This window comes from Mycteria americana, chromosome 26, assembly GCF_035582795.1.
Source record: "Mycteria americana isolate JAX WOST 10 ecotype Jacksonville Zoo and Gardens chromosome 26, USCA_MyAme_1.0, whole genome shotgun sequence".
Lineage (NCBI taxonomy): Eukaryota > Metazoa > Chordata > Aves > Ciconiiformes > Ciconiidae > Mycteria > Mycteria americana.
The window spans coordinates 1,231,978-1,243,550 of NC_134390.1; the positions used below are offsets into that span (position 1 = coordinate 1,231,978).

The 11,573-nt window shown below is 69.1% G+C and overlaps 2 protein-coding genes across 2 annotated transcripts in view; one reads left to right on the forward strand and one right to left on the reverse strand.

Annotated features, from left to right (window-relative positions):
- Positions 1 to 302: 302 nt before the first annotated feature.
- On the forward strand, positions 303 to 5,244 carry COPZ1 (coat protein complex I subunit zeta 1). The gene is given in 10 exon segments (XM_075525365.1): positions 303 to 448; positions 1,874 to 1,942; positions 2,283 to 2,364; positions 2,493 to 2,584; positions 2,905 to 2,960; positions 3,995 to 4,025; positions 4,027 to 4,073; positions 4,192 to 4,242; positions 4,747 to 4,786; positions 5,147 to 5,244. Coding segments are annotated over 10 exon segments (534 nt in total). The 5' UTR covers positions 303 to 430; the 3' UTR covers positions 5,195 to 5,244.
- A 2,562-nt stretch (positions 5,245 to 7,806) lies between these two features.
- ITGA5 (integrin subunit alpha 5) overlaps positions 7,807 to 11,573 on the reverse strand; it is a 10,844-nt gene continuing 7,077 nt past the window's right edge. The window contains 3 exon segments of the mRNA XM_075525320.1: positions 7,807 to 7,974; positions 7,977 to 8,039; positions 10,576 to 10,668. Of these exon segments, the coding sequence (XP_075381435.1) occupies positions 7,807 to 7,974; positions 7,977 to 8,039; positions 10,576 to 10,668 (324 nt within the window).

Below are 11,573 nucleotides of genomic sequence, written 5' to 3' on the forward strand. Positions count from 1 at the left end.
GAAGCCAAAGGTCACCGGTAACCCCGCCCATCGGGGGGGGGTCGTGACCCTACTAGGGGCGTGGCCAAGCACTGAAAGGGGGAAACGCTTCCGGTCATGTGTTTGGCGAGCCAGCCAACCACAGAATGAAACCGGCAAAGGGGTTACGTCAGCGCTTCCCTGGTCACCATGGGAACTGCGCCGCCCCTAAGCTTCCGGGAGTGCGGCGCGGCGGTGACGGACGGGACCTATCTCCAATCAGCGTCCGTCTCAAGAAGGGCGGGAAAGGCCGGCCCGCCCTCCGAGCGCTGACGCGTAACGATTGGTCGGATCTGGCCGGGGCTCGTCCAGTCAGCCCGGCGGGGCGGTGCTCGGCGACGTGATTGGCATCGGGGCAGCCAATGAGCGGCGGCCGCTCTTCCGGCTCCACGTCGGCAGCGGCGAGCGCAAAATGGAGGCGCTGATCCTGGTAGGGGGCGGCGGGGCCGGGGGCGGCGGGGGGCGGGGGGGGCAAACGGGAGCGGACGGGGGCGAGGGGGAAAGTGGGGGGCAGCGGGGCGGTAAATGGGGGGCGGCAGCTGGGGTAGGTGGGGGGCAATGGGGGGGTAAAGGGGGGGCGGTGGGGTAAGGGGGGGTGGCAGTGGGGGGGAATGAGGGGAAGGGGGGGTGGCAGCGGGGGGGCAATGGGGGGCAGCGGGGGGGCAGTGGGGGGAACGGGGGGTGCCAGTGGAGTAAATGGGGGGCTGCCCATTGGGGGGCAGTGGGGGTGAATGGGGGGGGGCAGTGGGGGTGAATGGGGGGTGCCAGTTGGGGGGAATGGGGGGGGCAATGGGGTGAATGGGGGGGGGCAGTGGGGGTAAATGGGGGGGTAGTGGGGGGGTAAATGCCAGGGGGGCACTGGGAGTAAATGGGGGGGAGTGAGGGGGTAAATGGGGGGGGCAAAGGGAGTAAATGGGGGGGCAATGGGGGTAAATGGGGGGGGCAAATGCCAGGGTGCTATGGGGGGTAAATGGGGGGCAGTGGGGGGGTAAATGGGGGGGCAATGGGGGGGCAGTGGGGGTAAATGGGGGGCAGCTTGGGGGGGTAAATGCCAGGGGGGCACTGGGAGTAAATGGGGGGGGCAAATGCCAGGGTGCCACGGGGGATAAATGGGGGGCAGTGGGGGGGTAAATGGGGGGGCAGTGGGGGTAAATGGGGGGCAGTGGGGGGGTAAATGGGGGGGCAGTGGGGGTAAATGGGGGGGGGGCACGTGCCAGGGTGCACTGGGGTAGGTGGGGGGGCTTCTCCCTGCCCTTGGGGGTGGCAGTGCCCCCCCCCCCCTCCTCCCCCCCCCACACGGTGGCCTTGTCCTGCCTGCGGGGTGACAGCTCGCAGGGCGGCGGGCGAGGGTCCCCACCCGCGCTGCCCGCAGGGTCGCTGCTGGGGCTGGGGGTGGCGGTGGCCAGCGGGGGTGGCCGTCGGTGGTGGCCATCGGTGGTGGCCATCGGTGGCCGTCGGTGGCCTGGCAGCGCCCGGGGCGAGGTTCTGTCCTACACTCCGGCTGTGGCTACGGGCAGTCAGTGCATCACAGAACTTGGTCCCGGGAGCTTGGGAGCACCCGGATCGACGGGGACGGGGACAGGGATGGGGACAGGGACGGGGACAGGGACGGGGACGGGGACAGGGACCCCCCCGGCCTGGCCCTGCGGCGGCCACCGCCCGGGACCCCCTCGCCGGGACGAGGGTGCCGGACGCAGGCTCCTTCCCGGTGTCCTCGGTGCCACCGAGGCGGTATTTGGGGGACAGGGGCGCGGTGCCGGTGACGCAGGGTGTCCCCCCGCCCTTGCTGGGCTAGGGGTGGCCCTGTCCCCGGGAAGGGGGTGGCAGCGGGGTGACGGTGGCCGTGTCCCCACAGGAGCCGTCCCTCTACACCGTCAAAGCCGTCATCATCTTGGACAACGATGGCGACCGGCTCTTCGCCAAGGTGAGGGGCGTGCGGGGGTGACGGTGACGTGCTGGGGACAGGGATGGGGACGCCGCCCCAGGGAGACGTGAGGACGGGGGGGGGGGGGGGGGGCACAGGGACGCTCGGTGACGGCGGGAGGGCTGGGACACGAGGCAGGACAGGGACGCGGAGGCCACGAGGGGCACGTTGGGGTGGCACGTGGCGTGGACGAGGGGACGTTCGGTGGCCCAGGGCAGGGACAGGGGCGTGGGGACAGGGTTGGTGGCCCAGAGCAGGGTCGCGGGGGCTCCTTGGGGCTGGGGGGGGGGGGAGGGGGGGGCGTGGTGGCCCAGGTCCCCAAGTGCCACTGTCCCCGCAGTACTACGACGACACGTACCCCAGCGCCAAGGAGCAGAAAGCCTTCGAGAAGAACATCTTCAACAAGACCCACCGCACCGACAGTGCGTGTTTCGGGGACGGGGACACGTCTGCGTCCCCCGGGGGGGGGGGACTGCCACCCCCGTGGGGACGGCGGGGCCGTGGGGGGGGGGGGATGTCCCACGGGGGTGACGCCGTGCCGTGCCCGCAGGCGAGATCGCGCTGCTCGAGGGGCTGACCGTCGTCTACAAGAGCAGCATCGACCTCTACTTCTACGTCATCGGCAGCTCCCACGAGAACGAGGTGGCTGGGGACAGCCGGGGGTGACAGAAGGGGGACACCCGGGGGTGTCGGGGTGGGGGGGGGTGTGGGGTGTGGATTGGGGGACACCCGGGGGGGGGTGGGTTGGGGACAAGGGGGCCGGCAGGCTGGGGACGTGGAGGGATAAGAGGGGAGGGGGGGGGGGTACCGCGGGGGACACAGAGGGGACACACAGAAAGGTCCCGGGCCGGGGAGGGGACGCAGAAGGTGCCACCAGGCCCGGGGGGGGGGCGGGGGGGGGCGGTGTCACCGCGGGGTGTCCCCGTCTGGCAGTGCCACCGCGTGACCCTGCCGTCCCCCAGCTGATGCTCACGGCCGTCCTCAACTGCCTCTTCGACTCGCTCAGCCAGATGCTGCGGTACGACGGGTGCGGGGGGCACCCGTGGGTGCTGGGGGGGCACCCGTGGGTCTTGGGGGGCACCTGTGGGTCCTGGGGGGGCGGAACACAGGGTCCTGGGGCACCCGTGGATCCTGAGGGGGGCACCTCTGGGTCCTGGGGGGGGCACCATGGGTCCTGGGGGGCACCCGTGGGTGCTGGGGGGGCACCCGTGGGTCCTGGGGGGCAACCCGTGGGTCCTGGGGAGGCGGAACACAGGGTCCTGGGGCACCATATTCCTGGGGGGGCACCCATATTCCTGGGGGGGCACACCGTGGGTCCTGGGGGGGACACCCGTGGGTCTTGGGGGGCACCTGTGGGTCCTGGGGGGGCGGAACACAGGGTCCTGGGGCACCCGTGGATCCTGAGGGGCACCCGTGGGTCCTGGGGGGGGCACCCATGGGTCCTGGGGAGGCGGAACACAGGGTCCTGGGGCACCCGTGGGTGCTGGGGGCACCCCATATTCCTGGGGGGGTGGAACACAGAGTCCTGGGTGGGGCACCTGTGGGTCCTGGGGGGGGCACCTGTGGGTCTTGGGGGCACCTGTGGGTCCTGGGGGGGCAGAACACAGGGTCCTGCGGCACCCGTGGGTCCCTGGGGGGGGCACCTCTGGGTCCTGGGGGGGGGCACCCATGGCTGCTGGGGGGCACCTGTGGGTCCTGGGGGGGTGGCACACAGGGTCCTGGGGGCACCTAAATTTCTGGGGGGTGGCACCCATGGTTCTAAGGGGCACCCATATTTCTGGGGGGGTGTCACCCAGGGTCCGGGGGGCACCCATATTTTGGGGGGGTTGAACACAGGGTCCTGGGGGCACCCATATTCCTGGGGGGGTGGCACCCAGGGTCCTGGGGGGGCACCCATGGTTCCAGGGGTCCCCAACAGGCACCGGCACGGGTGGGGGCACATCCCGGGGGCCACTGGGGGGGGGGGGGGGGCATGGGTGCGTGGAGCGGGGGTCCCATCGCTGGGGGGGGGTGGGGGGGGCTGTGGGTGCTGAGCGGGCAGGGCCCCCCCAGGAAGAACGTGGAGAAGCGGGCGCTGCTGGAGAAACATGGAGGGGCTCTTCCTGGCCGTGGACGAGATCGTGGACGGGGGGTGAGTGTCCGTGTGTCCCCCCCCCGGGGTCTGTCCCCCCACCCTGGGTGCCCACGGGCCCCACGGGGGGGGGGGGTGCTGGTGCTAATGGGTCTCTGGTGTGTCCCCCCCCCCCCAGCGTCGTCCTGGAGAGCGACCCCCAGCAAGTGGTACATCGCGTGGCCGTGCGGGGTACGGGGGGGGACACGGGGGGGGACACGGGGACGGGGGGGACATGGGGGGGGACACGGGCACGGGGGGGACACGGGTATGGGGGGACACACGGGCACAGGGGGGGACACGGGTACGGGGGGGACACGGGTACGGGGGGGACACGGGGGGACACACGGGCACAGGGGGGGACATGGGGGGGGACACAGGCATGGGGGGGACACGGGTACGGGGGGGACATGGGGGGGGGACACGGGCACAGGGGGGGACATGGGTACGGGGGGGGACACGGGGGGGACACAGGTACAGGGGGGGACACGGGGGGGGGACATGGGTACGGGGGGGGACACGGGCACAGGGGGGGACACGGGTACGGGGGGGGACATGGGGGGGGACACGGGCACAGGGGGGGACATGGGGAGGCCGTGCTGGGGGGGGGGTGGGGGTGTGGGGAGGAATGGAGGGGGCGATGGGGGCCCATGGGTGCCCCCCCCCCAGGCACCCACCTCCTCCGTGTGTCGCAGGGCGAGGACGTGCCCCTCACGGAGCAGACGGTCTCGCAGGTAGGGCCCCGACCCCCCCGGGACCCCCCCCCCCCCCCCCCCCCCCCCCCCCCCCCCCCCCCCACCTCTGAGCCCCCCAACTGGGCCAGCTGCCTGTGCCCACGGGTGTCCCCAAGTGTCCCCTGGGTGTCCCCTGGGTGTCCCCGTGCCCCCCCGGTGCCACCTGCGCTCCCCCCCCCCAACCCCTCCCCACGCGCCCACCCCACGCCCACGGGTGCCCCTGGCCCAGTGCCCCCCCCCACCGGGACAGCTCCCCACGTCTCCCATCCCCACCTTGGTGCCCATGGGTGCCCCCCTGGACCCCCCCCCCACCCATGGGTGCCCCGTGCCCGACGCTGCCCCCCCCCCCCCCCTCCACAGGTGCTGCAGTCGGCAAAGGAGCAGATCAAGTGGTCGCTGCTGCGCTAGCGCGGCCCCCCCCGACCCCCCCGGCCCCCCAAACATGCCAGCACCCCCCCAGTTCCCGTGTGTCGCCTCGTCTCTTGTGTCCCCCCCCGGTGTGTGTGTGTGGGGGGGGGTCCCCAGGGTGACAGGGACACCCGTGGGGGGACACACGTGGGTGGGGGCTGCAGGGACGCAGGTACAGAGGGGACACGTAAGGGGGGGGGACACGGGGTGGGGGCACACGTGGATGTGTGCGTGAGGGGGGGGGCACACGTGGGGACACGCGTGTGCGCTGGGACAGGGCTGGGGACACAGGGACACCCCCCCGCCCCCCCCCCCCCCCAAACACGAGACCACGGGCTCAAACCTCGTCATTTATTGGGGCAAAGCCGGGGGGGGGGGACATGGGGACAGGCGGGTGCGGGGGAGGGTAACAGGGCTCCGTGCCCCCCCCCCAACGCCCCCCCCCCGCCTGCTATTGCTTTGCTTAAATCACAGTATTGACGGGGGGGGCACCAGAAAGTGGGGGGCCAGTGTCAAGTGGGGGGGGGCAATAAAAGGGGGGGGGGTGTGCAGTTGGGGGGCAGGGCAAGGGGGTTTATTTTGGGGGGGGGGGGGGCACAGTGCAAGTTGTGGGGTGATAGGGATGGGGGGCAGTGCCAAGTGTGTGGGGGGCCCTGTAGTGATAAAGGGGGGGGCACAGTGATAGCGGGGGGGTGATAACGGGGGTGGGGTCACAGTGATGGGGGGTGCTGGGTTTGGGGGGGCACAGTGATAGTGGGGGGGTGACAAGGATGGGGGGGGTCAGTGATGGGGGCTGGGTTTGGGGGGGCACAGTGATGGGGGGGTGATAAGGGGGGGGGTCAGTGATGAGGGCTGGGTTTGGGGGGGCACAGTGATAGTGGGGGGGTGATAAGGATGGGGGGGGTCACAGTGATGGGGGCTGGGTTTGGGGTGGGCACAGTGATGGGGGGGTGATAAGGATGGGGGGGGTCACAGTGATGGGGGGTGCTGGGTTTGGGGGGGCACAGTGATAGTGGGGGCACTAAGGACGGGGTGGGGCCCACAGTGATGGGGCGGTACCGGGGGGGGGGTGGGGCGAGGGGCAGAGCGCTATTTACAGGGTGGGGGGTGCCCCGGCCCCCCCGCATTATTGCAATGGGCTGGGCCCGGAGGGGAACCCCGAGGTGGGGGGGTGATGGGTGCTCCCCCCCCCCGGGTGTGTGCAGGGCTCGCTGCCCTCAGTGCAAGAGGTCATGGCTTGGGGGGGGGGGGCACCCTTAGGTGGGGGGGGGTGGGGTGGGCACCCTTGGGTGGTGACCCCCCCCGGGGTGGGGGGGGCTCCCTTCCCTGCGAGCCATCACTGATTGCTTAGCGGATCCCTGAGGGTGCCGGGGGGGGGGTGGGTGGGTGCCTGGGGACATCCCCCCCCCCCCGGACCCCCCCACCCCACCCCAGGGTGCTGGGGGGTCCCCGTCCCCACGGGAGTTGTGCAGTGGGGGGGGGGGGGGGGGGGCTCATCGTTTTCCTGCCAAATATCCCAATTCCAGTTAAAAAAGAATCGCTGAGCCCAAAAGCAGCTGGGGGGGGGGGGGGGGGGGCGGGGGGGGGGCTGTTGCTAGGAGACGGTTGCCAGGGACGGTTGCTAGGCGCAGCTCCTGGGTGCAGCCGGTTGCTAGGGATGGTTGCCGGAATCGGTTTGCTAGGTGCCGTTGCTAGGTGCCGTCGCCGAGCGCTGTTGCCGGGTACCGTCGCCGGGTTGCAGCTGCCAGGGCCGTTGCCGGGTCCCTTTGTCAGGCGCGGATGCCGGATACGGTTGCTAGGCAACCGTCACCGGGTCCCGTTGCCGTTGTACCGTTGCCGTGTGCGGTTGCTGGGTCCCGTTGCCGGGTAACCATTGTCAGGTCATCGTTGCTGGGTCCCGTTGCCCAGTATCGCTGATGGGCACGGTTGCTAGGTAACCGTTGCCGGGTGCAATTGCAGGGTCGCGTTGCCGGGTAACCGTTGCTGGGCGCGGGGGGGGGGGGGGCAGTCCCGTTGCCAGGCAACTGCTGCTGGGTCCCGTTGCTAGGTAAACATCTCCTGGTTGCCAGGCAACCGCTGCTCAGAGGGTTGCCGGGTAACCGTGGGTGGGTGCCTGTTGCCAGGCAGGATGCCGGTCCTGTTGCCAGGTAACCATTGTCAGGCTGGTTGCTGGGTAACCGTTGCTAGGGGGGGTTGCCAGGCAGGTTGCTAGGTGGGTTGCCAGGTAACTGTTGCCAGGCAGGTTGCTGGGTGGGAGGGTCTCGTTGCCAGGTAACCGTTGCCAGGGGAGTGTTTGCCGGGTTCCTTTGCTGGGTAACCGTTGCCGGGTAACCATTGGTGGCTGTTGCTAGGAAACCGTTGCCTGGCAACCGTCGTGGGGCGGTAGGCGGGTGCTGTTGCCAGGTAACCACGGCGACGGTCGCTGGGTTGTGCTGGGGAGTTGCCGGGTGGTTGCTGGTTGCAGTTGCCGGGTAACGGTTGCCAGGTAACAGCCGCCGGGGGGGGGGGTGATGGTTGGGTACCGGTTGCCAGGTGGTTGCCGGGCGACAGTTGCCGGGCGACGGTTGCCAGGTGATGGTTGCCAGGCGACGGTTGCCGGGGGGGGGGGTCGGTCAGTAGGGGAGAAGAGGAGGGGGGCGTGGGGCGGGGCGCAGGGGCCCGGGGGCGGGGCGTAGCAGGGCGGGGGCCAGGGGGGGCCCGGGCAGGAGGGGGGGCCCGGGGGGGCGCAGGGCCAGCGGGGGGGCGGCCATGGCGGCGGCGGCGGCGGCCAGGGCCAGGGGGGGGCGGGCAGCAGCCCCCCCCCCGCCAGCGCCTTCGGCAGCTCCTTGGGGAAGGGCAGCGGCGCCTGCGGGGGGCGAGGGGGGGTCAGGGACAGGGTGGCACCCCCGGCGCCCTATAGGTACCTATAGGTACCCCAAGGGCCCCCCCCTCTGCCCCATAGGGCTCCCTATAGACGGCCTCGGGCCCCTTGCCCTGTGGAGCACGCACTGAGATACCCCCAGTCACCCTATAGGACCCCCAAGCACCCTATAGATACCCCCAGCCCCACCACTGCCCCGTGAAGCACCCACAGAGATACCCCCAGGCACCCTATAGGTACCTCACGGGCCCCCACCCTGCCCTATAGGGCTCCCTATAGACAGCCTCAGGCCCTTGCCTCATGGAGCACCCACAGAGATACCCCATGGCACCTATAGGACCGCCAGTCGCCCTATAGATACTCTCAAGCACCCTATAGGTACCCCCAGCCCCGCCACCACCCCGTGGAGCACCCACAGAGATACCCCCAGGCACCCTATAGGTACCCCAAGGGCCCTCCCTCTGCCCCATAGGGCTCCCTATAGACAGCCTCGGGCCCCTTGCCCTGTGGAGCACGCACTGAGATATCCCCAGTCACCCTATAGGACCCCCAAGCACCCTATAGATACCCCAGCCCCACCACTGCCCCGTGGAGCACCCACAGAGATACCCCCAGGCACCCTATAGGTACCTCACGGGCCCCCACCCTGCCCTATAGGGCTCCCTATAGACAGCCTCAGGCCCTTGCCTCATGGAGCACCCACAGAGATACCCCATGGCACCTATAGGACCGCCAGTCGCCCTATAGATACTCTCAAGCACCCTATAGGTACCCCCAGCCCCGCCACCACCCCGTGGAGCACCCACAGAGATACCCCCAGGCACCCTATAGGTACCTCACGGGCCCCCACCCTGCCCTATAGGGCTCCCTATAGACAGCCTCAGGCCCCTTGCCTCATGGAGCACCCACAGAGATACCCATGGCACCTATAGGACCGCCAGTCGCCCTATAGATACTCTCAAGCACCCTATAGGTACCCCCAGCCCCGCCACCACCCCGTGGAGCACCCACAGAGATACCCCCAGGCACCCTATAGGTACCCCAAGGGCCCTCCCTCTGCCCCATAGGGCTCCCTATAGACAGCCTCGGGCCCCTGCCCTGTGGAGCACGCACTGAGATATCCCCAGTCACCCTATAGGACCCCCAAGCACCCTATAGATACCCCCAGCCCCACCACTGCCCCGTGGAGCACCCACAGAGATACCCCCAGGCACCCTATAGGTACCTCACGGGCCCCCACCCTGCCCTATAGGGCTCCCTATAGACAGCCTCAGGCCCCTTGCCTCATGGAGCACCCACAGAGATACCCCATGGCACCTATAGGACCGCCAGTCGCCCTATAGATACTCTCAAGCACCCTATAGGTACCCCCAGCCCCCGCCACCACCCCGTGGAGCACCCACAGAGATACCCCCAGGCACCCTATAGGTACCTCACGGGCCCCCACCCTGCCCTATAGGGCTCCCTATAGACAGCCTCAGGCCCCTTGCCTCATGGAGCACCCACAGAGATACCCCATGGCACCTATAGGACCCCCAGTCACCCTATAGATACTCTCAAGCACCCTATAGGTACCCCCAGCCCCGCCACCACCCCGTGGAGCACCCACAGAGATACCCCCAGGCACCCTATAGGTACCGCAAGGGCCCTCCCTCTGCCCCATAGGGCTCCCTATAGACAGCCTCGGGCCCCTTGCCCTGTGGAGCACGCACTGAGATACCCCCAGTCACCCTATAGATACCCCCAGTCACCCTATAGATACCCCCAGCCCTGCCACCACCCTGTGGAGCACCCACAGAGAAACCCCCCAGCACCCTATAGGTACCCCAAGGCCCCCCCCCGCCATGGGGCACCCCCTGCCTCCAGAGTCCCTTCAGGACACCCTATAGAGACCCCTTAGCACCCCATAGCTACCCCCTGGGCGTCCCCCTACCCCACAGGACACCCCCGTGGCACCCTATAGGTACCCCAAGGGCCCCCCCTGCCCATGGGCACCCCATAGATACACTCAGGCACCCTATAGATACACCCAGCCCCTGCCCCGTCCCATGAGACACCCACTGAGACACCCTGGAGCACCCCCTGCCTCCAGGACACCCTATAGAGACCCCTGAGCACCCTATAGAGACCCCTGGGTGTCCCCCTGCCCCACACAGCACCCTCCAGAGCCCTATAGGTACCCCGCCTGCCCCATGGGGCACCCCATATACGCTCAGGCACCCTATAGATACACCCAGCCCCTGCCCCGTCCCATGAGACACCCACTGAGACACCCTGGAGCACCCCCCTGCCGCCAGGACACCCTATAGAAACCCCTGAGCACCCTATAGAGACCCCTGGGTGTCCCCCTGCCCCACAGCGCGCCCCCAAGCATCCTCTAGGTATCCCCAGGTCCCGTCCCCCCCCCACAGGGCAACCCCAGGACACCCCACAGCTGCCCTTGGGCACCCCCTTACCCCATAGGGTGCCCCGGGACACCCCTATAGATCTATAGGCACCCTGACTCCCCCCCCCCACTCACCAGCTCCGGGGGGGTCCGGGGCTTCTTGTGGCGGCTCAGCAGCGGGTTGGGTTTTCCGGCCACCCCGTCCCGGTGCCGCCGGCTGGAGATGTGCTGGGGGGGGGACAAGGGGGGGGCTGAGCGGGGACCCAGGCATATGGGGAGGTGGGGGGGTGTCCTCCTGGGGGGGCTCCGGGGGGTCCAAAAGCATTTGGGGGGGGGGGGGGCTGGGGTCTCAGGATGGTTTGTGGAGTCCCATAGGATTCTCGGGAGTCCCAGGGGGCTCAGGAGGGTTTGGGGGAGTCCCGGGGGGGTCTGGGGGGGTCCCAAGAGGGTTTAGGAGGTCCTGGAGGTATCTCAGAAGGGTTTGGGGGGGCCCCAAGAGGGTTTGAGGGGTCCCATGAGGGTCTGGGGGCGTCTCAGGAGGGTTTAGGAGGTCCTGGAGGTATCTCAGAAGGGTTTGGGGAGTCTGGGGGGGTCCCAAGAGTGTTTAGGAGGTCCTGGAGGTATCTCAGAGGGGTTTGGGGGGTCCCAAGAGGGTTTGAGGGGTCCCATGAGGGTCTGGGGGGGTCCTCAGAGGGTTTAGGAGGTCCTGGAGGTATCTCAGAGGGGTTTGGGGGGGTCCCAAGAGGGTTTGGGGGGGTCTCAGGAGGGTTTAGGAGGTCCTGGAGGTATCTCAGAGGGGTTTGGGGGGGTTCCAAGAGGGTTTGAGGGCTCCCAGGAGGGTCTGGGGGGGTCTCAGGAGGGTTTAGAAAGTCCTGGAGGTATCTCAGAGGGGTTTGGGGGGTCTGGGGAGGGGTCCCAAGATGGTTTGAGGGCTCCCATGAGGGTCTGGGGGGGTCTCAGGAGGATTAGAAGGTCCTGGAGGTATCTCAGAGAGTTTGGGGGTGTCCCAAGAGGGTTTGAGGGGTCCCAAGAGGGTCTGGGGGGGTCTCGGGAGGATTTAGAAGGTCCTGGAGGTATCTCAGAGGGGTTTGGGGGGGTCCCAAGAGGGTTTGGGGGATCCCAGGAGGGTCTGG